Source organism: Heloderma suspectum, chromosome 7 (genome assembly GCF_057233095.1).
Source record: "Heloderma suspectum isolate Gila_16-S chromosome 7, 16-S_ref, whole genome shotgun sequence".
NCBI lineage: Eukaryota > Metazoa > Chordata > Lepidosauria > Squamata > Helodermatidae > Heloderma > Heloderma suspectum.
In genome coordinates, this window is record NC_139464.1 from 75,933,027 (window position 1) to 75,960,200 (window position 27,174).

At 42.7% G+C, this 27,174-nt stretch overlaps 1 protein-coding gene across 1 annotated transcript in view; it reads right to left on the bottom strand.

The window, feature by feature from the left end:
- Positions 1-27,174, bottom strand: part of LOC146339972 (prolactin-like) — a 51,268-nt gene that overhangs the window by 3,743 nt on the left and 20,351 nt on the right. Inside the window, exon 4 of the mRNA XM_084811896.1 lies at positions 6,728-6,835. Within this exon, the coding sequence (XP_084668022.1) occupies positions 6,728-6,835 (108 nt within the window). The remainder of the gene's footprint in view (positions 1-6,727; positions 6,836-27,174) is intronic.

The following is a 27,174-nucleotide window of genomic DNA, read 5'->3' on the forward strand; positions in this document are numbered from 1 at the left end:
CAGGTGTCAGCTGTGAGCCGGACAGCATTGTACCAACTCCTACATTGTACCAACGCCATATCTGATATGGCGGCTGCGCCCCTACCTTCCTGACCATCTGCTCCCATCGGTAGTACATGCCCTGGTCTCCTCTTGTCTAGACTACTGTAATGCACTCTATGTGGGGTTACCCTTGAAGACGGTTCAGAAGCTGCAGCTGGTGCAGAATGAGGAGGCTCGCCTGATTAAAGACAGCCCCCGGCGTGATCACATCACTCCAGTGCTGAAGGAGTTGCAATGGTTACCAGTTGTTTTCCGGGCCAAATTCAAGGTGTTGGTTTTGACCTTTAAAACCCTATATGGTTCTGGCCCAGCCTGTCTCAAGGAGCGCCTCCAGCAACACCAGACAGGCCACCCAACAATATCAGCCTTGGATGGCCTTCTTTCTGTCCCATCAGCCAGGACAGCTAGGCTGGTGAGGATGAGGGAGAGGGCCTTCTCTGTGGTGGCTCCCACTCTGTGGAACTCCCTCCCTAGCGAACTCCATCATGCCCCATCTTTAATGAGCTTCCGCCATGCATTGAAAACTTAGTTGTTCAGGCAGGCATTTGGGGTGGGTTAGGGTATTTTTAAACAATGTTTTAATGTGTAATTTTACTGTTTTAAATTGTACTGTTGTACATCGCCCAAAGTGGCCAGGCGACCAGCCAGATGGGCAATAAATAAATAAATAAATAAATAAGAAAGATTGCACTGTAAGTCTCATAATCCAAATGTAAGAACAGGTCACCACAGGACTGTAGAGAATACTTAGTCATCAGCAATACATTTGTCTATTACAATCACACGAAAAATAAAGCTTGGTCCAATCCTATACACAGTTACCTGGGATTAAGTTTAATTGAACTCAGTGAGGCTTACTTCAGACTAGACACATATAGGATTGCACAGTCAATAGTCCTTTGAACTACAGTTTATTGCAATGCCTTAATGAAATAAAGGATATGAACGCCTCAATAAAAATGTAGAATATTTGTTAATTTATCTGAAGACCTTATCTGCAACATCTTGGGGGAAAGCACCCCCTCCTTAGAGGTGGCTCACAAAAGATAACGTACATCATGAAAGGCCTTTTAAAATACAAAGAAAATGATCTAATGATGAAAAAGCTAACAGCAGCAGTTTAAAAGCCATTTAAAACCGCACTTGCAGTATATTTAATAGTATGCAGTTTGAAACAAGTAAGTTGTTATGGCCTGTTTAATAAGGCTCAAAGGGATGGGCAAGCCATGAATACCAGCCTCACTACCTCAACTCAGGGTCCCCCACACGTCAGCAAATTATCCACATTAGCATGTGCCACATGCAGAGAAAAGGACTGCAACAAACCATAGGACACTGATAGCTCATTCCATAGAATGGTCCTAGGGCTCAGATATATTATTTTTCAGTTGATGGATGATTGATTGATAGGTGTATTTGGGGATGTCACTGAGCATGGCATTTTACAGAGTATAAGAGGGCAGGTTTCTCATTTGTGGAACTTATAACACAGGAGAAACAGGAGGAGAGGGAAGCTGAGGCAGGCTGTTCTAGTCATACATGCTTAGGAGCTCAGTTACAGGCTGACTTACAGCAGGACAGTCTTCTCCAACTTGGTGCCCTCCAGATATTTTGGATTTCAACTCCCATCAGCCCCAGCTAGCATGGCCAATGGTCAGGGACGTTAGAAGTTGCTGTCCAAAATATTTGGAGGGCACCAGGTTAGGGAAGGTTGCAGTAGGGCATGGGAACTAGGAGGTTGTACCTAAGAACCCCTTTCAGCCTAAGGGCCAAATTTCATTTCAGAGAAGCTCTTGGGGGCCACATTCCAGTGGTGGGTGGGGCCAAAGGCAAAGGGTGGAGGACAAAACACCAGCATATTTTAGTTAAAAATCTCCTACTGCCAGTAACTAAGCCTTAGGAGCAGGGGTGTCATTATAAAAGGGCCCACCTGGGCACGGGCCCCAGATCTTTTGAGCTGTCCTAATTGCCATTTTTTTTTACATTTTCCTATTGACTTGCATTGGAAAACAAAAATGGCCATAACTTTTGTAGTGTGTATGATATAAATACATGAAATTTGGAGGCTTGGTAGCCCCCATGGAACTGATTGAATCTGCCAAATTTCAGGCAGTTAGGTCCAGTGGCTTTTGTGCTAGTCATAGGTAAAATTTTCTACTTTCAAGAAAATCTGTCAAAGCAAAGAGCTATATTTTTTTGTGCTTCCACATACATGCATGGAATTTGGGGACCTGCCAACCCCCATATAGATGACTGAGCCTGCCAAATTTCAGACAGTTAGGCCTAGTGGCTTTTGTGCTAGCCACAGGTAAAATTTGCTTTTTCCAAGAAAATGTGTAAAAGCAAAGTGCTATAATTTCTTTGTTCTTCCACATATGTGTATGGAATTTGGAAACCTGGCAGCCCCCATAGAGCTGACAGACCTGCCAAATTTCAGGCAGTTATGTCCAGTGACATTTGTGCTAGTCATAGGTAAATTTTGCTATTTTCAAGAAAATCTGTCAAAGTAAAGAGCTATAATTTTTTTGTGCTTCCACATAAATTCATGGAATTTGGGGACCTAGCAGGCCCTATGGAGATGACTGAACCTACCAAATTTTGGACAGTTAGGTACAGTGGGTTTTGTGCTAGCCATGCGTAAAGTTTCCTTTTCTCAAAGTCTAAGACAAAAAGTAAAAACTGTCAAGTCACCCAGGGGATTAGAGATCCTAATCAGAAGGTGTTTAAGGTGACCATCAGGAGGTCACTATCCCTAATCTCTGGTGCAGAGTTTATTTGAGGTGCAAAAAACCTCTCTCCCCCTATTTTTCTTTTCTGCTCTTACATGCCCACTGTTGGGAGCTTGCCTGCAATGAAATTTTGAAGAGAGAGAAGGAAGGGAAGAAAGAGCTCCATGTGAAATACTGGTATTTCACACAGCGTCTGATTTTACTGCCCCAAACTGGAACCTTTGGATTCTGCAGAAGTTTAGTAGCTTCAGTACAGCAAAGGATCCAATCAGTCTCCACAAACTTCTTTCTCCTCCTCCACTTTAATTTCTCCTACATAGCTGTAGGACTAAAATAATCCCAAAAGGAGGGTTAGAACTATGTGGCATCATGATCGAGAAACTGCTGGGGCTTTTAAATAGGTTCTACAGTTTTTAAAAAGCTAGAAAAAGCCCTCAGTCACCTCATCTCATAAAGTTCATTTAAGTATGTGCAATCCTTACAAACCCTCCACAGCCTCCTAAATTCCTCTGAAGTACCACCTCTCTGAAAGGAGCCACTTGGCTTAGGGAATTCTCTCTACCTCCCCCCACCCCCGCACACATTTCCAATCACCATTCTTCTTTTCCCCTCCCCTCCCCTCCCCTCCCCTCCCCTGTCCTTCCTTCCTTCCTTCCTTCCTTCCTTCCTTCCTTCCTTCCTTCCTTTTCTTTATTCCACCTAGAGCATATCTTGGGGAATTCTTAAGGATAATTCTCTTCAGCAGGCAAGATAAGTTCTGAACTGTATTTGACTTTATACAAACAGACAAGAGGGTTGTTTTTTCTCCTTCTCCTCACTCAAGCCTTTGAGAACAGTGGGTTCACATGGTCGCAGATAAACAAAACTGGGGCTGTTTTGTTTGTCAGTTGCCATTATCCAGCAATAGGAAGGGCTGTAGCTCAGTGGCAGAGCACATGCTTGGTATGCAGAAGGTCCCAGGTTCAACCCCCAGCATCTCCAGGTAGGGCTAGGAAAGAATCCTGCCTGAAGCCCTGGAGAGCCGCTACTGCCAGTCAGTGTCAACAGTACTGGGCTAGATGGACCAGGGTCTGACTCAGTACAAGGCAGCTTCCTATGTTCCTCTGAACAGAAAGCTTTAATAAAACAAATATGAGTTTTTGGGTTGTTTTTTAAGTGGAGCGTCTACTCAGAAACCCTATTATGTTTAATGAGGCTTACCCTCAGGAACGTGTGCATAGGATTCCAACACAAGTTACTTTTGCAGGGAGGTTGCACCTTGATGTTCTACATGTTTACTCAGAAATAAGTCCTGAATTGTGAGCATGGTACTGCAGGCTTAATACAGGGCCTACCCAATTTTGTCTAATGAATTGACTACCCTTTCAGCTCAGCCCGATGCATGTTTTGTCATTTGGGGATTTGGGAGGTTTTTTTTGCATGAACTCTAGCTTCAGTGGTGAGGGAAAGGCACTTAGTGCATGCTCAGAGTTTCTCCATAACTTAGCCCTAGTTTTGAAAACAGACTCATTGGCTGAATCCTGGTGAAGTCTTGGCACAAATGAAGTTATGGGAAGGAAGATACAATGAGAGCTTGTGCATAACACGGAGGAGGTAGAGAGGAGTTGCACAAAACAAGGCATCTGTTTTTATGAGGAGTTTCTGGAGGATGGTAGGCTGAGGAAGGATGGTTGCATGGAGGGGAACAGAATTGGTAGTGGGATAATGTAAGTGCTCAGTGGTGAAAGAAAAACATTCTGCGCATGCTCAGAGGCACTCTCTATTTAAGAACATAAGAAGAGCTGTGCTACATCAGACCAAGGTCCATCTAGTCCAGCATTCTGTTCACATAGTGGCCAACCAGATGCCCATTGGAAACCCACAAGCAGGACATGATTGCAATAGCACCTTCCCACCCATGTTCCCCTGCTGCTAACATTGGTGAAATGTAAATAAATTCTAGTAATTCTAAATTAGAATGCATGTATATCCTTTAGAAGGGGGACACCTCTAATGTTCTGTGCATTTTCATACAAATGTACCCAAAAACTATTGGGGAAGGGGTGAATGGAAGGGAAAGCAAATCACTCCCTCCCCCAAACTGGAGAACTCCCCTTCCACATGAACTGCTGCACCTATCCTTCTGAAACTTTTCTGGTTTCTTACTTAGGGACAACTGTAGGCTGTCTGTAATTTTCAGAACAATGGTCCACAAGGAACATAGGGAGATAGGTATGTCTTCTTCTGGAGACCTCAAAATGTCAAGGCCGCCCTTGCACAAAAACCCTTGTGGCTAGCATTCTGAAATTTGGCAGACATGATTGCCTCTGATGGGGCAAGGAATCCTGAAATTTTTATCCAATTCTTTCAAGGAATTAAAATGTTATTGGCAGTTCCCGTTAAAAGAAAATCAAAATATCAACCCTGCACCTATTTTTCTGACATTGGGCAGGTGTAATCCTCTTCTAGGGGGCTACTATGCCTGGAATTATTCTGACAAAGAGAAAAAAGTTACAGGTTTTTTTTCTAATTGCCCATGGTAGTCAACAGGAAGCATACAGACTCATTTTCCACACCTTGGCTCAGGTTTGGTCCTGAGCTGAAGTGGTCTCTGACTACAAATTGGCTAGAGCAGAAGTGGGATGCTTTCCAAAAGGCTGAATTGGGGTCTGAGTTGAAGTGGGGTGGGGGGTCAGTGCACACTTCGTATGTTTGTATGTATGTAATCTATACACACACGCAAGCACACTGCATGCACACACCACACACACACACACACACACACACATATTAGACGTGTGCTTAGACTCGTACAGGTGTGTGAGTGTGTGTGTGTATGCAAATTTGTGTTATGGGCCTGTGCCTGGGATCTTTTAAGACCCTAGCAATGCCCCTGCTTAGGAGACTTTTACCCTTTTGGAATGGGGAAAAAACTGCACAAAAGATGGGGAACCCCCAGATGATTGGTGGTTGTGGGAAAGGGGTGGGGCCAGGGGAAGGGAGCGTGGCCATCTGAAGAATCCAGGAGAGTCTGATTTGAACCCCAGGCCTGAGATTCTGCAGCCCTGTGGCAAAGACTTCATTGAAAAGTGGGATTTGAATGAAGCAGGAGAAGTGGCATCACACAGGTGATCTGAGAAGCAGTTCTAAGAAAATGGGCCAGCAAGAGAGAAAGGCCAGAGTCTTTTGAGGGAGCAGGAGACCTTTGGATGGTTCAGGTTGGTGGAGCTGGAGGAGGGAAGGGCACAGGCAGGAATGTTTTGGGATAATAGGAGAGAGAGTTAAGAGGATGGGGCAGGGCCATGAGGAGCTTTGAAGGTAAGGAGAATGAGTTGTCCTGGAGCAAAGGAAACCCATGTGGGAATTTAAGTAGAGGTGTCCTGTGATCAGACAAATGAGAGGCTAAATGATTTTGGCCAAGGGACCAAGGAGAAGAGCATAGAGGAGAAGAGTGCAGTAGTCTAGGTGAGAGACGACCAGGGTGTAGAGCAGAGATTTTGTCAAAGGGTCAGAGGAGAAGGGCTGTGTTTTTGCAATGTTGTGAACAGAGATAGAACCAATGCAATTTGGCTATGGACTGAATATGGGGAGCAAAGGAGGAGTCAAAGATAAAGCCACAGCTATGTTCCTGCCAAAGGGTGGGTGATAACCTTGCCAATGGATAAGGATAGCATACAATGAAGAGAGGAGGGCTTGGGAGGAAAGATGAGAAGTTCAGCCCCGGACATACTGAGAAGGTGGGGAGTATTCATTTATAGTGGGCAAAATCAGCCAACTCTTTTGTTCTCCTCCAAGGGTGTTCAGCTGCACGAGGACACGGGGGAAGGTACAGAAGGTACATGGAATGTGCACATTCCTCCAGTTAGTAGTGCTGGAGGGAACCACCAGTTGGCTAGCTGGTCCCCTGCTCAAAAGCTCAGTTATCCATTCACCAGCCAACACACATCCCCCTACCCAATCCAGCTTACTGAACTGACTGGTATTTTCTGAGCATATTCTTTGGCATTGGGAATCAACAGCCAAGAGGTGTGACATTTGTTGACAAATCTGGCCAGCTCATTTCCACCAGGTAGAAAATATTTTTCCTGCAAAGGAAAGAAAGAAAAAAGGCCAAGTATGAAGTGGTATTTTGTTGGGAGTACAAATCATTTGCACAGTCCACAGCCTGAGGCTGCCACATGGATATGATTGCAGCTAACCCTTCACTGCTGGCACAATAAGCTCCAGAGTTGACAATGAACCACCAAAAGCCACGCTTTGTGGTTGCCTCCAGGGACTTATAGGGCTGGACTGCCCAGCTCCTAGGAAGGAACTACTACTATTGAACTCTCTTGGGTTTGCAGTAGATATATGCACATAGGAACGTAGGAAGCTGCCTTATGATGGACCAAGGAACTTACTACATCTAAGTAGAGGGCAGCAGAGCAGGCCTGAGAGGAGCTCTGGGAAACGTGCGGAGGAAAACGACAGCTCTGGAACCCAAGTGTGTGGCCTTCCCGTCGGAGAAGATCAGTTGGATGCACACGAGACAGACTCTTGGGTCTTGGCCTTCTGATGATGAACATGATGAGGCGGTGGTGGCAGGGGACAGGAAGGAATCGCAAAGTCCAGTAACCCGACTTATACTGTGAATAGGCACCAACCTTGGATTCGAAATTATTACTATTATTATTGCAATCTGAAGGTCAAGGCACAAACAGGGAATCCTGCCCATGCTTACTCGGCGGAAGTAACACCCACTGTATTCAGTGAGGCATCTATGTGCACTTACCTTGGAGTAAGCCCCACTAAACTCAGAGCAGCTAACTTCTGAATAGACACGTATAAGACTGCACTTTAACGCTGGATTTTTATATTCCAGGGATGGGCAACATGTGGACTTCCAGATGTTTTTTGGACTGCAACTCCCTTCATCCCTCACCATTGGCTATGGAGACTAGGGCTGATGGAAAATCAAGGGTTTCTAGTCAAGGCTGCTAATCGGCTGTTAATCCACTGCATTAACTTTCAGTTTCTTCGCAGAATTAAGATCGGGGAACCTCACGAACCTTCCTTTCCTGCTTTTGTGCTACATAACCTCTAGGTGGCACTGTGGTATAGAGGAATAGTGCAAATACACAAGAGGAAATAGCGCTGTTGTTGGCTTTCACAATTAAATGCTGCATTTTCCCTGCTTTAAATTTTATTTTTTGCCAAAAGTGCATGTTACACACAGAAGTGAAACTGGAGGGTCATGTTGTTGTCTTAAGGATGACTGTGGGTAGGGAATGATGAGTGTATGATAAATGCCTCATGTAGAAAAGCCCATCTGGAGGGCCACACATTTCCCCATCCCTGCTATATACATTTAACTAGGGCATAATCTCCACTGATCTCAGTAGGACTTACAAGCAAACATGCAGAGTAATTGTTCCATGTTCTTAAAGTGGGGTAGAGAATCAAGAATGCATCTTTGACTATTCGACATTATAGTTTGCTAAACATGAGCACAGGCTTGAATGTTGTCTGTACATATGGGTGTAGGATATATTTTGGCTAGGGTGGTGGTTTTCAAGTTTTCATCATAGTACAGGGAACTATACATACAATTCATGCCATGGCACCATGAGGGCAGGACTTTGAGGGAGAAGTCCAGAGCACCACTCAGTGGAAGGGGTGGGGTGGCGTCTGCAAATGCAGCAGAGCTGGCTTACCACTTTCTGATTCGGGGTGATCTCTGCCTTTTCCTCAGTTCTCTTCAACGTGGGGGGGGGGTTACTTTATTTTATTTATATAAGCATTTATATCCCAGCTCTTCTATACAACAAGGTTGCTCAGAGTGGCTTACAGACAGAATAGAAACATGAAAACCATAACACAGCAACAAAACTACTGATACAGCAATGCAACATCAAAAACTGAACTTTAGCCAAACAAATAAAGATGTGGACTGTTTCAACTGACCTGATATTTTGAGCAAAAGTCAAAAGGCACAGCAAAGGGAGGCACAATGGTGTGCTTTCCTGTGGCACCAGAGCAGCTGTCATCCTGCCAAAGAAGAGTGGGAAGGAGATTAACCCTTCCCACTCTCCTTTGGCAGAGTGAAGATGAGAAGGAAGTGCGTGCTTTCCTCTCAGCTGCCATCCAGCCAAAGGAGAGTGGGACGGGTGAACAGCCCAGGCCAAGCCGCCATTTTGCCAAGGAGCAAGGGCTGTCATACTTGTCCGGATCTGCGCCGGGTACGCAGCCAGTGACCAGGACTCTTGGCTCTGGCACAGGCAGGAGCTTGGCCAAATGTGCCTTTCCCCTCCTTGCAAGGAGACCGTTCCCCTCCTTCAAGTTGACGGTGGTGCCCTCACTTGATCGTCTGTGTTCAACATTTTGCAATGATGTGTGCCCAATTAAGTGGATTTATAGATTATACTGTCTAGTAGTAACTAAGCTAACCCTCACAAAATGGACAATAATATTTTTTTTCAGTGACAGCAAAAAGGGGTTTTGTACCAATAATAAAATAAATAAAAGTTATTTTAAAAATACTGTTTATTTCATCTTTATCACATCCTTTTTTAATTTCTATTTTTGTTTATGTTTTATAATGTACATAATATAATAGTACAGTAGTACATGCATATGATTTATAAATAAATAAATATACATATATTGTGGGTGCATGCTCAATTTTTTTTTACTGATACGGGTGTGCGATCAAAAAAGTTTGGAGACCACTGGTCTATCTGTTTAGTAGGACCAGGGAGGAGGCCTACAGTTCACCAGTCACCTACCCCTGGTCTTCCTTAATCAGTGCTAGGCACTCTAAGAGTTGATTTTCAGAGAAAAACAGCAAGCAAATCCACTGTTTCTTTTCTTCTGGAAGTTGGTGCTTTCCTGCTGAGCTCCAGTCATGCCATATTGCTCTGTTAACTAGAAAATTCTCAAACAGAGTACAGAAGTAAATTAGAATGCTTATAGCTTTGAAGCAAGGCATAAATGCATACAGGCCGCTGTGAATATAAAGCTTGCAAAGGTGAGTTAAATGTGTTTCATGTACTATTGCTACCACATTGACTCCTATACTTGCTTCTCAAGAGAAAGATCCCCCATCTGTAATAATAAAGAAGGATGTGTGTGTATCTGTCAGTGCCATAGCTCCAAGGCTGTGAAACCTAGACACCTGAGACTTGGCGTGCATACTAATGGTGTGAAAGATAAAAACAAAGCATTCAGTGTGTACTCAGATATTATACAGCTGATAAGGCTGATATTTCAGTGTGGGTGAATATAGAGGAATAAGAGAGAAACAGTGTATTAAAGGGACCTGAAAGCTGTGCACTTTGGTTTTTATAACACATTAATTAATTTAAATTAATTTAAATATACTGGTATATTTGAAGCAAGCAGTACCATCTTTGGTCAGTAGGTGGCATACTTCCCTAACCAGCACATAGCTTTGCAATTGCATCATACAGTTTGAAGCCTAGGGGGAAGAGGTAGTCCGAGAGACAGAGTCAGATGGCGTCCCTTTCCCCTTGCTGTGGGACAGCATCCCCCTCAGGGGAATGGAGTGGGAAGACCCTTCTCTCAGGGGGATATAGGGTTGCACCATGACAGGACCCACTGCCATACACTGGTATTTCAGCCTGGGATGAATACACAGGAATAAGAGAGAGAAAAAGTGTATTCTAATTAAAGTGGACATTATTTCTTTTTAATCCAAATCCACAGTTGGGCAATACGTTTATTAGGACCAACCAAAATGCCACAAAAGTGTGTGCAAGCTTCAAGTTCATCAGAACCCTTTGTCAGGCTAGGTGATACAACAAGAAGGGGATGGGGAAGAAATAAAAAAGTAAAAAAAGAAAGAAAGAAAAAGGCCAGATGTTGTGGCCATGAGGTCTGCAGTTTAGACTCAGTCTCCAGGTGTTGCAGGTATCAGATTACCCTTGGAATTCTGGGACAAAGAAGCAAGGGCTGAGCCCCATTTCTGAAAATATAAAGGCCAACTGTTTACTGATTTGATTTGTACCCCACCTTCCTACCAACAAATGGCACTCAAGGCAACTTACAGGCACAATTAAAACTGATTAAAACAAAATTCATTAAAATGCAATAAAAACATAACAATTACAGAATAAAAGACAAAACAAAACTATAACTCTTCTTACAATCCACTTCCACCATACTAATTTAAATAGGGAGTCAGTTTTGAATTTCCCCTAATAGTGTTCATTACATTTTTATTCTACCCTTCCTCCAAGGAGCTTGGGACAATGTTTTCCTCTATCCCATTTTTCTTCCAACTTCTTCCTCTACCCATTTTACCCTCACAATAGTCTTGTGAGGTAAAGCTAGGCTGAGAGGTAGGAATTTGGCCAAGGTCACTCAATGAGCTTCCTGGCTGAGTGCATTAGTCACTTGTGGAGAAGATAGATTACATATAAATATGTAAAGTAAATCGCCATCATATCATTTACTATTTTGTATTTGGGGGTGTTGTGTACCAATCACGTCTGTTACATTTGTATCCCACCGTTCATCCCCAGGGGCTTCAGAGCAGCATTCATGAAATTCCCAGATGTTCATCTATTGAGAAGAAATTGGTCAAGGCCAAACACTCTTGGCTTCAGAGATGGAACCACTACAGTCACTTTTAGATGGTTCTCTTTATTATGGATCATGTTGTGAAAAATATCTCATGGATCCAAAGAGTATTTTTATACCCTCTCATCTTTTACATCAATCCTGTGCTCACTTAGTTGGGAGAAAGTTCTACTTTGGACACAGTGGGACTTATTTCTGGGTGCTTTAGGTGATGACAAGCTTAAGACTGGTATTGCTCACATGTATTGTTCTGACATCAGCAATTGCAAATTCAGGGCAGCCCTACCAGATTAATTTGCACTGGAGGAGAATGCACTGTGTGGTGCCTTTGTGAAAATATTTTATTATTGACAGGTTCGAGACAGAATGAGAAGTATGGTAGGGAGTGCTAATCCCAAGGCAGAGTAGTCTCAAAGTCCTACATCAGTGACGGGGAACTTTTTTCCCATCAAGGTTCGCATTACTTTGCTTGAAACGTTTGGGCTGTGCATTCCAGCAGTGGGAGGAGCGGGAGCCAAAAGTGGGTGGGGTTTGAAACAAGGCTGAGGTCCACATGAAGCACATCTGGCCCTTGGGACACAAGTTATCCACCTCTGTCCTTCATCAAAACCACATTATTATTTTTCCTGACAATGTTTGGTTCTAGCATCCCAGCAAATGTTTCCCAGAGACCAACATATGCTGTACCCATCCTTTCCCAAGGGAAATATTACAGCGGGTTGGCTACGTTATATGCTTCCAGGACTGTTTATCATAGTGAAATGGGCACTTGGATAGTTTAGATACAATTTTGCTGAATCTGTAGATTGTAGAAGATTAACCCTTTGAGCAACAGAACATCTCTGAAGGCCCATTTTCATGTCCCCTGAGCTGTTTCCCTGCCCCCTGGTAGCAGGCTGTTTCTGTTTTCTTCTAGCACCTAGTATATCATTGGTGCTAAAACTTATTTAGCTTATTTAGCTAACTTATTTAGCACCAATGATACAGTAGGCTCTAGTATGTCAGAAAAAGCTTTAATTTTGCTCCCAGTATTGAGCTTCTTTACCTGAGCAATGAGGATAAAATAAGATGCTTTCATGGTCATTCACACAGTACATTTACATGCTGTTATCTTGCGCTAGAATAAAATAATGTGAGAATCAGTCCCAAGTGGAAAGACTTCTGGTGACATGGGTTCAGTCTCCATTTTGAGTCCACAGAACATTCTCAAATGACTTTGATTTTCAACTCCTTGGCAAGCTGCTAAATTATGACACATACTTTTTTTTTTTTTTTAACAATGTGGATTTAAATAGCCATATGTCTTGTATTAAAAAACTGAAGCAAGTCAGATAATCTTTTATCCCACTTGCTTTTTTTTTTTTTTTTAAGGGCACTGCCATGCCATATGCTGCCATTATTAACATGCTGGTTTATTTATTTATTTTCTTTTTTTTAATCCCCTACTGTCACCAGATGACAACGTGATTGTAGCGAGGAAGTCTCCTGGCCTTCTGACAAACATGTTCTGACACTGGAATAAGCAGGCAGACCTCCACTTCCTTCCATAATGTGATGCACACAGATGACTACCAGAGGCAGATTTCTCTTAATTTGTTGTCAGTCACATGCATGGCAAGTCAGTTCAAGCACTTCACATGTCTGTGTGAAAGTGCCCTGAAGCAGCCTGTAGCATGAATTTGCTTCCACTTCTATCCATTTTATTTAGCAGCAAGGAAAATCAGTCCAGCAAGGTGTTAATAGGTTACACAGATGCTATAGAAAAATGTTTGGTGCTCAGATTTCACAGGAGCGTTAGTGAAGGCTTTGTTGAAATAGTTCCCAAATATTTCCAGGTGTTCCAGTACTAGAAGGAGTGCCCTTTTCATTTGTATGATCTTGTGCAGATCTTACATTATCATTCTTTATAGTTGAGGAACTTTACATCTGTGCCAGACCAATATAATTCACTCTTCTTACACTAAGTACAATGGTGCATTGATGAAAACTCATTTTACCAGCATACATTGCTCTTCCTTTTTTTGTTTTCATTTTCATACCCAGCTTCCCATTCCTCAAGGCAATAAAAAGTACCATTATAAATTTGAATAAAGTAAAACAGTAATCATCAACAAAAGATAATGTAAACTAGCTCGATTAACCATTATGACAATTAAAAACAGCAGCAGTCAGATCTAGTTTTTTAACAGGCTGTGTGTGTGTGTTTTTAAAGCCCACAATAAGAGAAACTTCTTAGGGATGGGGCCATCCCTAAGAAGGATATCCCTTTCTTTGGAAGGACATTCTAAATTCTGGATGCCCTAACAGAAAAGACCCTCTCAATCATGCCCACCTCTCATACTTCTGATGGTGGGGAGGGGACCTAGGGCAGGCCTACAGAGGTAGATCTCAATGTTAAGCCAGGTGTACATGGGAGGAGGAGACAATCCTTGAGATATAGTTCCAGGCTGTTAATGGCTTTAAAAGTCATGTGGTTTATCCATGTTCACTTTTTTTAAACAGAAAAAATGTTATGTGGCCTAAGCCTTATCACATGGCTTATTATGGTCATTCTATTGCTATTCAAGCTTCTTTGGAGGTCTTATTGGTTAGAGCTTGGTGGTAGTGCAGAAGCTGAATAGTTCTTAGACTCCAGTTTCAGGATGTTCTCTGTGGGCTTGAATGCTGACAAACCTAGGTAAGAAATTCTTGAAAACCATTACAACTTTTCTCCTTTTCAGTATTTTGTACTTCATTCTACATGGAGTGTTTATAAGAACAAGTTACCATGGAAAGGTTACAGGAATGTCTCATCTCATGGTGAAAATGATCATGTACACCAGGGTGCAGAAGGTAGATTGTGAGCCACTGGCCAATCTCTGGGTAATTTGCAGAAGATTGGCAAAGGTGTCTGACTTCCAGTAGTTTAACAATAGCAAGTAAAACTGAAAGTTTTTTTTTTTAAAAAAAAATCTCTGTCATGGCTGGTCTCACACTAGTTTCTTATCTCTTAATCTCTGTTTTCCTCACCTGTAAAATTTGTATTAATTGGTTGCCTTTGACCAGGTCTTTGTGCAACTCTGCTGGTCACTTTTAGAGTTTTGTGTTAGAATCCCTAATCTAGAGTAATTCAAATGTAGATTTGTCATGTATGGTTCAACAGATGTACATTATTCAGGACCTTCCTGGCCAGAAGACATAGTCTTGCCATCATCCTTTGGCTCAAAGGATGAGTCTCAGGAAGAATCACCATCTCCCCAGCCTTGCAAAGTCTCAGGCTACAAAATCAAGCAAGGGCCCTTTAACAGTCCAGTCAGCTGCTCCAGACAGGATGGAGCTTACCATGCTACTGATTTTGTCAGCCTGCATAACGCTTCAGTTTGTTTTAGCTACCTACTGAGACAACATCCTCCTATATTTCTAGGAGGAGAGAGCTCCAGTCAACAAAGTTGACTATGAGCTATCTGTGGTCTTAATCATAACTGCCCTCTATACAAGAGGACTTCTGCCTTTGCCTAGCTTACTGTGCCTGATGCACTCACTTTGACCAGACTCTGTCTACCTGACTCAACCTTGCTTGCCCTGCCTGCTTGATACAGACTGGATTTCCTTGCCTTGTCAGATGGCATTGGCTTCTCCTGTGAGCCTCAGGTAACCATAGAACTGGACACCTTTTAGAATGGGAAAAAAACTGCAAAAGCTAGAAAACCACCAAGTGATTGCTGATTGAGGGAAAGGGATGTTTCCCCATGTGGGGAAACCCTGGAGATCTACACTGGGGCCCAGTGGAGTGCGGAGGAGAGGTTTCACACACCTGATTTAATGTAATGTATATTTGGCCCAAAGGCTGCTATTAAAGGCACAAGAGCAGGGCAAGTAAAAAAAAAAAAAAGTGTGTGGGGGGGACAGCCCTAGCCCTGAGTGTAGGTTGGGGGTAATGGAATATTGAGGGAGGAATAGCATCAGGACAATGAGTTGGGGAGTGCATTGTGTACCATGTGAGTGAACCAGAGGTTGCACTACTGAGATAAAATGCTAGTGTAGATTGGCTCCTAATTTTATCTCAGGTCTGGAGACAGGCAGAACAAAGGACAGGACCATATCAGTGTGTGTAATCCTTTAAAACAGCCTTCCCCAACTGGTGCCCTCCAGATGCATGGGTCTACAGCCATAGCCAACATGGCCATTGGTTTAAAGCAAACAAAGGAGGTAGCCAATGAAAGCAAACTGGTCCTTGAAACTGGCTTAGTTTTCTATACATATTAATTCCTGTCCTATCAACACAGTATTGTGAAGGGGGACATGAAACTTAGGCTGCAACCATTGTCAGCATTCAGATACTCATGGGAGCAGTTGGGTCCAACCAGTGACCATGGGTCCACATAACTCCTTGGTATCACCATCCTCCAGTTTCATGAGTTATAATCTGGAAAGTTTCCTGCTGTGGGTAACCTACCAGGAGTGATGAGAACAAGACATTCTTAAACCTTGAAGTTTCTTGGTCCAAACAACCTCTGAGCAGATTAGAAGAGCCTGATGAATTTGCGTTTCTGTACATGGATCAATCAAACCTATCATCTCAAAGTTTACAATCCATACAATTGGTCCTATATTCCTACATATTTTTTTCTTTCAGCCATAATGGCAGCATCATGGGTTGGATAAACAACTTGATTACTCTTGGAATGCTGGCATTTATATGTATGCATATATAACTGAGTGGCTCATTTGGAGATCAGACAGAACAATTATCATCTGGCATGAAGAAATAAGCAATAACTGTGTGTCTCATTGTGAGCTTTAAGAATAAGCGATTCCTATCAGCAAAAATAGCCATAGACTTGTTAATAGAATGAGCCATTAAAGACAGACTTATTACCAATACTCATGTCTTTAAATTACAGACTGAACATGCTGATGTGGAAACTTAATCACCAAGAATGATTGAACCAAGTAGGGAAGGGTAAAGGCTTTTGTATAGAAGTTTATCTTCCTTACTGATTTTGCATGAGTTAAACTATGTTATTCCTTCACCAATTATTCTGTGGTTTCTGACATTTACAAAAATGAGAACCATATTTGAAGAAGCTATTTCCCCAACTCATTTGCTTGCACCTTTAGTCATGTCTTAATTCCTTTCCTATCCAGCAACATGGGAAGCAAATGTATTGAAAGTGATGGTGATCACAATTGGCATAGTGAAGGTGAAGGCAGTAGACATAGGGCGAGGGGTGAAGGAAACACCGCAGTCATTGCTGTTAGCATAAGAACATAAGAAGAGCCAAGCTGGGTCAGACCAAGGGTCCATCTCATCCAGCCTTCTGTTCACACAGTGGTCATCCGGCTGCCTGTTGGTAACTGAGAAGTAGGACATATGTGCAACACCACCCTCCTGCTCGTGTACTGGTGCAACTGGTGTACATAGGCATACTGCCTCTGATTCTGGAGGTAGCATATAGACATCAGGACTAGTAGCCACTGACAGCCTTCTCCTCTGGGAATTTGTCCAATCCCCTTTTAAAGCCATCCAAATTGGTGGCCATCACTATGTCTTGTGGTAGCAAATTCCATACAGGTTTTGTGTTTGTGAAGAAGTACTTTTGGGTATCAGTCCTGAATTTCCCACCAAATAGCTTCATCGGATAATCCCAGATTCTAGTATTATGAGAAGGGGAAAAATGTCTCCTTATCCACTTTCTCCACACCATGCATAATTTTTTACACCTCTATCATGTCTCCCCTTACCAATAGCTACCTTGAGCAGCATTTGGTGGAAAAGTGGGTTACAAATATACAGAATAAAATGATGATGATAATAATTAGATTTCATAGAATTGTATAGCAATTCAGTTTCAACAGTTCTATTTATGATGTCAGAATCCACATAATATTTATCCAGGGGGAAAAGGGCATAGTTTAATTAATGAAAAAAATACCCTGATCTATGTCCAGCCAGATAGGAGGGCCAAAAGCAGGAGATGAGTGAAACAGCTCTCTCCTTCTTGTGTTTCCTGTTATTTTTGACCTGTTTGGTTTCAAAACTGAGACAATTTTGGTTTGAGACACCTCAGTGGCCAATCAAATCAAGTCTAAGTTGACTAACATCACAGATTCCAAAGTCAACCAAAATTTAAATGCTGTATTTAAGATGATGATGATGATGATATGAATAGTCATGCTGGTTACATGAGCACAGCTTGGAAGCTTTTCTGTGGTTACATAATCAGCAGTGAGAGAAAATTAAAACTTGGGATTAACTAAAAGGAATGTGGGTGATATAGTGGCCAGCAGTGGCCAGCACTATGAATATTTCTATTGAAATAGTTAATTGGACTGCTAGCACTGCTGTTTGAATAAGTTGATTCCTCTACAACACTCTGCTGCACTCTACTTGCACTTCAAAATGCCTAAGTGCTAAATGCTTAAGTGCTAAAGAGGCCCATAGTTTTGCAGATTCTTGGGTCCAATGGTCCAGCAAAGATCAGAAGTAAAGAGGTGCAGGTGAAGCTGACAGCAAGGATGAGACAAGATAGGAAAGGTACCTGTCAAGTCAAGTGTCTGTCTGCCTCATTGCATATGCTTTCATATTCTTGTTTTGGCCAGAGGTGGAGGCTTACAGCAGTTATGGGAACTATCAGAAATTAGTCATCCCTCGTTCCACGTTTTACCCTTGCTTTGTTCTAGGAGTGTCTCTGTGTGTTCTTCAAAGACCTTTCATCAGGACATCTTATCTAGTGGGTACAATATCTTACCCATGTTTCCCACAGGTACATCTTCTTTAAGCTTAAGGTCATTTCATGGTCAACCTAACCACTGTTCCAGCTATTGTGATTTTCCCTGGACCAGGAGGTTTCAAGTAAGAACATTCTGGGCCTTCTTATTAGTACAGGTGCCAACCACGAGCTACTAGGCATAGTCCTCTTCCCTAGTTATTGGCCAAATGTGTCAAAGCTCTGTTCTTCTCCATTCTTTTTCTTATCAACAGTTACAAGGTCTTGGTGTATTATTAATATTATTAAATTATAATTTAATTATAATTAAAGCATAATTAAAGCACAACAAGCTCCACTGTACTTTTCCAATGCAAACTCTTTTCACAGCCTTTAGTTCAGAGATGTTATAATGTCGTAACATCAGATATCGGAGATACAAAGGTCCAGAGTTTTCTTAATATGAGTTTGGTATCTAGAGCATAAGTCTGATGTCTTCTTTAAATGTGAGTCTGAGCCTTCTTCCAGGATTCCATGTGAATCTCCTCCAGATTCTTTGCTAGGCTATTTGATCATCTCAGGATGAGGTTAACAGTTTACAGCTTCTTTAAGACCAAGTCAACAATATGATTTAACCCCTTGGATATGATATTAACATTCACCTGCAAATGGTTTTGAGGGCATACTGCCTTTGATAACGGAGGAAATATATAACTATCATGACTGGTAGCCACTGACAGCCTAATTTTCCAGTGGCTACTAGCCATGGTGGATATATAATACCTCCAGTATCAGAGGCAGTATACATCTCAATATCTACCAGTCCATCTGGAGGAGAATTTTGGGTCAAGGTTGATCTCATGATCAATTTATTGAGCAGTATATAGTCAAGCCTGTGCTGGATTCCCCCTCCCATTTGATAAATTTGATTAAAGACTATTAAGGTCATTGTAATTAAATTGTGACATGTGCTAACCTATCCCTCCTAGACATTAAAAGCCCATCACATGGTGGGCCACTAGTCAAAAATTAGTTGTGCATATGTTTCCCTCCAGCTTGGAGAAGAATTTTAATGACTTGATACATGAGTCACAAATTTGCTAATGGGCGAAAATGACAATATTAACTTCTTGAACAGTAAACTCAGATGCCAGACAACATTATTTATACAGTGTACATGAATCAGGGGAAGCATAAGGAATTTGAAAAGAGAAAAGGTTAAAATGAGCATATTGTATGATCATTTTGTTTTTATTGTGATTCATATCATGGAAACTGCCTTGTGAGGGCTTGGCTCTAAAAGGCAGCTGAAAAGTATTTTAAAAAAATAAAGAAAGAGTCTAAGCCAAGGCATATTTGGTAGGAATTAAAACTCCCATCAGACTTAGTATGTATGAACTTCTGACTAAATATATTCAGGATCAGGCTGTTACTTTATTAATGTGCTGTTAGTTTATTGATTATTATATCCATTTGCACTTACATTCATATCCTCCATTAATTATAAATCATCTTCTACCTCCCCCCCCCCAGTTTGTGTTAATATCTCTCTTTCTTTCAGTACTCACTGAGTGACTGGCAATGACTGGATGGGAAGGATCCACATGACTGGCCTTACCCATGTTCTCACACCCCTGTGCGAAGAAACCATATGGAAATGGGTCCTGCACTGCTACAGTGTCGTAAGTGTCATAAAAAGGGGATTTAAATATATTCCAGCTACATGTTCCAGCAGAGTAATTCTGTTAGTCTATAGTAGCAACACAATAAATAATAAGACAGACACCAAATGCAGGTGTAATGCTAAGCAGGGTTAAGAAATCAGTAGTGTTCTGTACTGCTCAATAAACACAGTCATGTGTTTCCTTCGCTGGTCCCTTTCATTTTGTGGATGAATTCGTCTGCTGTCTTCCACCTGGGTGACTCATCCTGTTTGAAATGAACCTGAGGATGTTCCTTCTCAAAAGCGTATCAAGACAGGATACACCCTTAGGTTTTATAAGAGTCCTGTAGTGGGAGGGGATTAGATGATAGCAGAACCCAGCCCTGTGCTCCAGAATATAAACCAGGGGCCGATCTACATTGCTCCTGCCATCGCAATGAATTCGGTGTCCCGTCGGGTTAAACGCTCTTGCATTAAAACGTGATTATTCACACTCACCCATTTTCCCCATTGCAGTGCTTCATCAAATGCGCAAGCTCGGTTCACACTTGAGTGCTGTGCTGTTTTCCTGCTGTTTTTCTGCGCGCACTTGTCTGATCTTGGATGTTAGGCGGGGTCGGCCCCGGTCATTAGTTGGATGGGCAACCGCCTGGGAATCAGGCTTCCTGCATTGAGCAGGGGGTTGTTGTATCCCTTCAAATGAGACTAAGTTTTACCCCCTCCTATCCCCTGCTCCAGATGTTTTTTTAAAAAATTAAGGCAGTATCCTCGCAGAATTGGGGCTTCTCTGTGATTTTTTCCCCCTAATTCAGGCATGATTTTCAAAGCTGTGAAGCTTCACAACTTTGAAGCTTCAAAGATCATGCCTCAGTTAGAAAAAAAAAATCACAGAGAAGCCCCGATTCTGTGAGGATAATGCCTTAATTTTAAAAACACACATCTGGAGCGGGGGATAGGAAGGGGTAAATCTCATTTGAAGGGATACAACAACCCCCTGCTCAGTGCAGGAAGCCTGATTCCCAGGCAGTCTCCCATCCAAGCACTGACCAGGACTGATCCTGCTTAGCTTCCGAGATCAGACAAGCATGTGCACATCCAGCCCTTTGCTTGTTGCTGAGGAAACAGGGACTGCTGAGGAACTTATATGATAGGTAGCTGGAAGAAGACATGGGGCTGTCGAGAGCTGTGATTGGACAGGAGGGAAATACAAACACCGCCACATATGGACAGGCAGGGGAGGGGACTACGACTGGATATGGTAGCGAAGGCAGAAAATCAGAGCACATTAAGGGGAAATACCGGGATATTAGGGTATTGAAAGCGGGAGCATGGAAGTGGGAAATTCTGCGTAGTGTGAAAGGCGGGCGGTGAAACCTCATTGGAAGCGAAAAAAGGCAGTAAGTGTAGATCCAGCCCAGGAATAGGCAACCCAGTGCCTCCCAGATGTTAAAAACATAAGAAGAGCCATGCTGGATCAGACCAAGGGCCTATCTAGTCAAGCATTCTGTTCACACAGTGGTCAACCAGATGCCTATGGGAAGCCCACAAGTAGGGTGTGAAATAAGGATTTCAATTTACTCAGGACCACTCAGTTGATCAGGCTGAGAGGTTTGGGAACTTATGAGGAGGAGAAGAACATGCATATAACCAATGTAGATGAAAGAAAAGGAGATTTAGTGAAATAAAAGAAATAAGCAAAAGTAGAACCACTCCAGAGAGTTGTACGCTCTCTGAGGCTGAAGAGGTTACACACCTTGATTAAAAACAAATCTCAGAGAGTTTCAAGCTCTCTGAAGCTCAAGAATGAAGAGGTTACATGCCTCTGAGGTACAAACTTAATTACAAAGAAATCTCAAAGAGTTTCAAGCCCTCTGAATCTCAAGAGGTTGCACGCCTCCTAGATAAGAACCCAAAACCAACAATCCTCAAGAAGTGGCACCCTTCTCTGAGGCTGAAGAGGTTGCACGCCTCTTAAGGTAGAAACTTACTTACCCAAATGTGGAGCATTAAATGACTAAATGTACAGTTAGCCCCTGTTTGTTGCTCAGCTCTAGATCAGTCCACTGCCACAAATGGCCCACTGAGGCAACGGTGATACAGTGTCAGTCAGGCCCAAGCCTAAGCCTGCTGTCTTATACCCTAAACTAAATGGTTAAGTATGACAGAACAAAGGTAGCTGCGCCTATATCTAAGGCCTAGACAGTAAAATCCTTTCTCTGAATTTTACCCAGCACATACATACCACAATGCTATCAAGTACTTGGCCAGAGCACTTAATATGCATTCTGTGGATTGAGGATGCTGTTGGTATGTGCACATACAAATGATCCAGATGCAACCACACCCTTCCTGAACAATGGCAGATACAGGGGTTTTATACCCTTTTCCCTCATTGGGGCTCATGAGATCAAAGAGGGGTTCAGTATGTTCTTTGTTGATAATACATCATGTTCCCAATCCCCAAGCTTAGGGGTGTGTGAAACACTTACCCCGTTCCGGCCGGCAGTCTGTGGTGGTGGGGGAGGCGATCCCTCCCTCCCCCCCAAATCCTCCCTGGCCGCAGCCAGACTTCCAGCTGCTGCTGGGCTGCGACCGGCCGCCATTTGCATCCCTGCCAAGCTGTGATAGGCTACCTAAGTATCTACGTAGCCTATCACAGCAAAGAGCAGGGGTGCAAATGGCATAGCGGCCGCCATTTGCATCCCTGGTCTTTGCCGTAATAGGCTACATAAGTATCTACGTAGCCTATCATGGCAAAAGACAGGGACGCAAATGGTGTAGCAGCCGCCATTTGCATCCCTGCCTTTTTGCCATGACAGGCTATGTAGATACTTACATAGCCTATTGCGGCTTGGCAGGGACGCAAATGGCGGCTGGCATAGTGGCCGCCATTTGCGGCCGCAACCTGGCAGCAGCCAGAAGACAACCTGGAGCCACTGCCGGAGCCGCCGCTGCCAGGTAGGTCCATTCCGGGGGGAATTTCGGGGGGTGATGGGGGGAATCCATTCCACCACGGATTCCAGGGGGCTGGATTCTAAAGAATCCGGCCTCACTGAAGTCTGTAGCGGAATTCTCCAACATCCCTACCCAAGGTTGACATTTGTTGTAGACATCCTGGCACCTCCTTCCAACTCCCCAACATCTCCGTGATCGTAAAATGCCGTCCTTGTTATCAGGACATCTGCAGATACCCCTCTTTTATTGGCCCATGTCCATCTTCTGTAACTGTTGTTGTTGTTTATTTGGTCAGTTACTTCCGACTCTTCGTGACTTCATGGACCAGCCCATGCCAGAGCTTCCTGTTGGCCGTCGCCACTCCCAGCTCCCCCAAGGTCAAGCCCGTCATCATCCATCCACCTTGCCCTTGGTTGGCCTCTCTTCCTTTTGCCTTCCACTTTCCCTAGCATCCGCATCTTCTCCAGGGTGTCCTGTCTTCTCATTATGTGGCCAAAGTACTTCAGTTTTGCCTTTAATATCATTCCCTCAAGTGAGCAGTCTGGCTTTATTTCCTGGAGTATGGACTGGTTTGATCTTCTTGCAGTCCAAGGCACTCTCAGAATTTTCCTCCAGCACCACAGTTCAAAAGCATCTATCTTCCTTCACTCAGCCTTCCTTATGGTCCAGCTGTCTCAGCCATAGGTTACTACAGGGAATACCATTGCTTTAACTATGCGGACCTTTGTTGTCAGTGTGATGTCTCTGCTCTTCACTATTTTATCAAGAACTGATACTTTAGACTGATACTGATACTGTAACTGATACTTTGGCAATCTTCAGCACATACCAGAGCACCCTCATCTGACCCTCTTGCAATAAAACCATTCACTGTCCATTTACACCTCCCCTTCTTGATCTGGGCTATTCACATGACATGGACTGGTTTAGAACGTTGACCTTTTTACATTTCATAGTGTTCTAATAAACACTCAGATACAGATTACATCTCAGGATGTTTACAATTCAGGCTTGTATTCAGGGTCAAACTTTCCATTCTATTTCTTTTCACACCACATTTGTTACATTGCAAAAGAAAACAAGAGTACATTTTGGCACCTGAAGTCTACAAGATTATCTACTATGAGCAGGGAGAGAAATTATAGATAGAAGCAATCTTTATTGACAAAAATCAAGTAAAGGTGGATTTAAGAAATAAGAGAAATTAATAAAGCGATAACGTAAGATATAAGGGAAATATAAGTGGGTACGAGGAGACATTAGAAAGACAACTTGAAGAAAAATAGGAAAAATAAAATCACACTGTGTCAAGGGCATGAATGTAATTGCACTCTCCCACTTGTGTTCCCCCTGCAACTGGTACACAGAGACATCCTGCCTCTGATACTGGAGATAATATATAGCCATCATGATTAGGAGCCATTGATAGCCTTAACCTCCATTAGTTTGTCTAATTTTATTTTAAAGCCATCTAAGCTGGTGGCCATGACTACATCTTGTGGTAGTGAATCCTATAGTTTATGTGCTGTATGATTTCACTGAATTATCCACTATGACACCAATTTCTTTTTTCCTAATGAATCACAGCAATGTCACATTCCATGAATCTGTATATGAAGTTAGATGCTTTCACCCCCCACCTCCCAAAGATGCATCTCTATTCACTTACATTTAATTTTATTTGCCATTTGGTTGACCATTTGCCCAGTTGGGAGGGGGAGATTGGAGCTCTTTGCAAAGTCCTGAATAGATTGGTGTCATCCTCAGACTTGGCTACCTCATTGCCGTAACATATAGTTCAGTGGCTCACTACTCAGGGCATCTGCCCACAAACTCAAAAGACTTCCAATTCAAGCCCAGCAGCCCCCAAGAGTTATGCACTGGTCTAAATACAATTCTTTGGGGAAACACACTGCTAATGTATTCCTACACTTTGCCTATTTTCCCTTAATCACTTAGTCATCCATAAGGTGCTCTAGCTTATCCCATGACTGCAAAGTTTACTTAGTGGTAGTAGGTTCCACTGAACTCAGTGGGACTTACTTCTGAGTAGACATGCCTAGGATTGCACTGTAAATAAAGGAACTCATTGACTAAGTTTACACAGGATGCTTTAGTGAGGATTTTTGACAAAAGCTTTGTGAATGCCCAGATATATAAGGTCCACCAGATCACAGCTTTCTGGCTTGTGACAAAGGAATTCATTTTGCAGAAGCCATGCTGATTGTTCTTCAGTAAGGCTTGTTCCTCAATATAGTTAATACTTCTCTTTTAATACTGCTTTCCACCAGTTTAGCCCAGACGAATGTTAACCTAATAGGATGTTAACTCTCTGCCTTTCCATCAGAATCTGTTTCTAAAATTCATTGAGTAGTCTCAGGTGTATGCCAGGCCCAATTATTTGTTAGTTTTTGATAAGACAATTTAATGTAGAAATATACATTGTAGCACAAAGATATCATCTGTTAACAGTAAGAAAGCCTATTTTTCTTGCTCATAATTAGGTCCTCATGAAACAGACTAGCGGGCTGGTCTCCTAGAGACCTGTGCAGTAGTTGTCCAGTTGATCCAGCTATGTCTGATCTTTTACAAAATTCTGCACATTTTGTACATTAGCAGGTGATTTCTTTGTGCTACACATGAGTCTTTTTCAACATGTGTTATCGCTTATGAAACATCACCTAGCATTTGTGGTATATTGATTAATTAACAAATCCTATTTATTTTTGTATTAGATGTCACTGTCTATGCTTCCTTTCTTTGTCTATTAGGGGGTGTTTTGTGGTCCCTCACCCCACACATATCTGTATAATGACCAAGTAGCAATGGTAAGAACAGACCATGGTACAACAGACTGGTTTAAGACTGGGAAAGGAGTACGGCAGGCTTGTATACTCTCACCCTAGCTATTTCAACCTGTACGCAGAACACATCATGCAACGTGCTGGGTTCGATGAATCCAAGACTGGAGTTAAAATCACTGGAAGAAACATTAACAGTCTCAGATATGCAGATGATACCACTTTGATGGCTGAAAGCAAGGAGGAGCTGAGGAACCTTATGACAAAGGTGAAAGAAGAAAGTGCAAAAGCTGGGCTGCAGTTAAACCTCAAAAAAACCAAGATTATGGCAACCAGCTTGATTGATAACTGCAAAGAGGGGGAGAAAACATGGAAACAGTGACAGACTTTGTATTTCTAGGTGCAAAGATTACTGCAGATGCTGACTGCAGCCAGGAAATCAGAAGACGTTTACTTCTTGGGAGGAGAGCAATGACAAATCTTGATAAAGTAGTGAAGAGCAGAGACATCACACTGACAACAAAGGTCTGCATAGTTAAAGCAATGGTATTCACTGGAGTAACCTATGGCTGTGAGAGCTGGACCATAAGGAAGGCTGAGTGAAGGAAGATAGATGCTTTTGAACTGTGGTGTTGGAGGAAAATTTTGAGAGTGCCTTGGACTGCAAGAAGATCAAACCAGTCCATACTCCAGGAAATAAAGCCAGACTGCTCACTTGAGGGAATGATATTAAAGGCAAAACTGAAGTACTTTGGCCACATAATGAGAAGACAGGACACCCTGGAGAAGATGCGGATGCTAGGGAAAGTGGAAGGCAAAAGGAAGAGTGGCTGACCAAGGGCAAGATGGATGGATGATATTCTGGAGGTGATGGGCTCGACCTTGGGGGAGTTGGGGGTGGTGACAGCCGACAGGAAGCTCTGGCGTAGGCTGGTCCATGAAGTCACGAAGAGTCGGAAGCGACTGAATGAATAAACAACAACAACCCCAAACATACTTAGAATGGCAATGGTTCACCTCATTTCCCCTCTTGTTATTTTTATTAGGGCTGCATTATTGGCTAACTGCACTATTAGCAGCTTTGGGTTTGGGGATTTAAACTGGAAAAACAGCATGGGGAGCGGAAGGTCATACCCTCTTCTGTCAATGCCATAATTGCTCCCCTTCCCCTCACAGCTGCTTGTAAGCAAAGAAAAAGACACTGGGAGATTCAGTTGTGGATCTCCCACCTCATGTCTGAAGACAGTCACAATGGCTACTCTGTTTTTTTGGTGGATTTGACATCTGTTTACCCACATATTGGATGGACTTGATGTGTGTTTACCAACCTGTGACATCCTTGCACAAATAACCGCATGAGCCCTTTTTAGTAAAATGCCTCTATATGTTTATAGTTTGTTCTATCCTTTGAATAGCTGAATAACCTTCTTTTCCTAGTGATTAGGTAGTAAAAAAGTAAAATTGTTATAACAATTTATTACAAATCCATGAAGTAATTATATAAAAATAAATAGGTTAAATGAATAGAAGCTTTCATACGTAGGGATCCTGAGGTATTTTCCCTTTTCCTCATGTAAAGTAACTTTCTAATAATGCAAGGATGGGGAACCTGCTTCAACCTGAAGCCTGGATTGCCTCCCACGATACCACTAGGGAGCCACGTGCCAGCAGTGGGTGGGGACATCCCATTCTCCCACATACACATACATGTTCACACACACACACACACCGCTCAC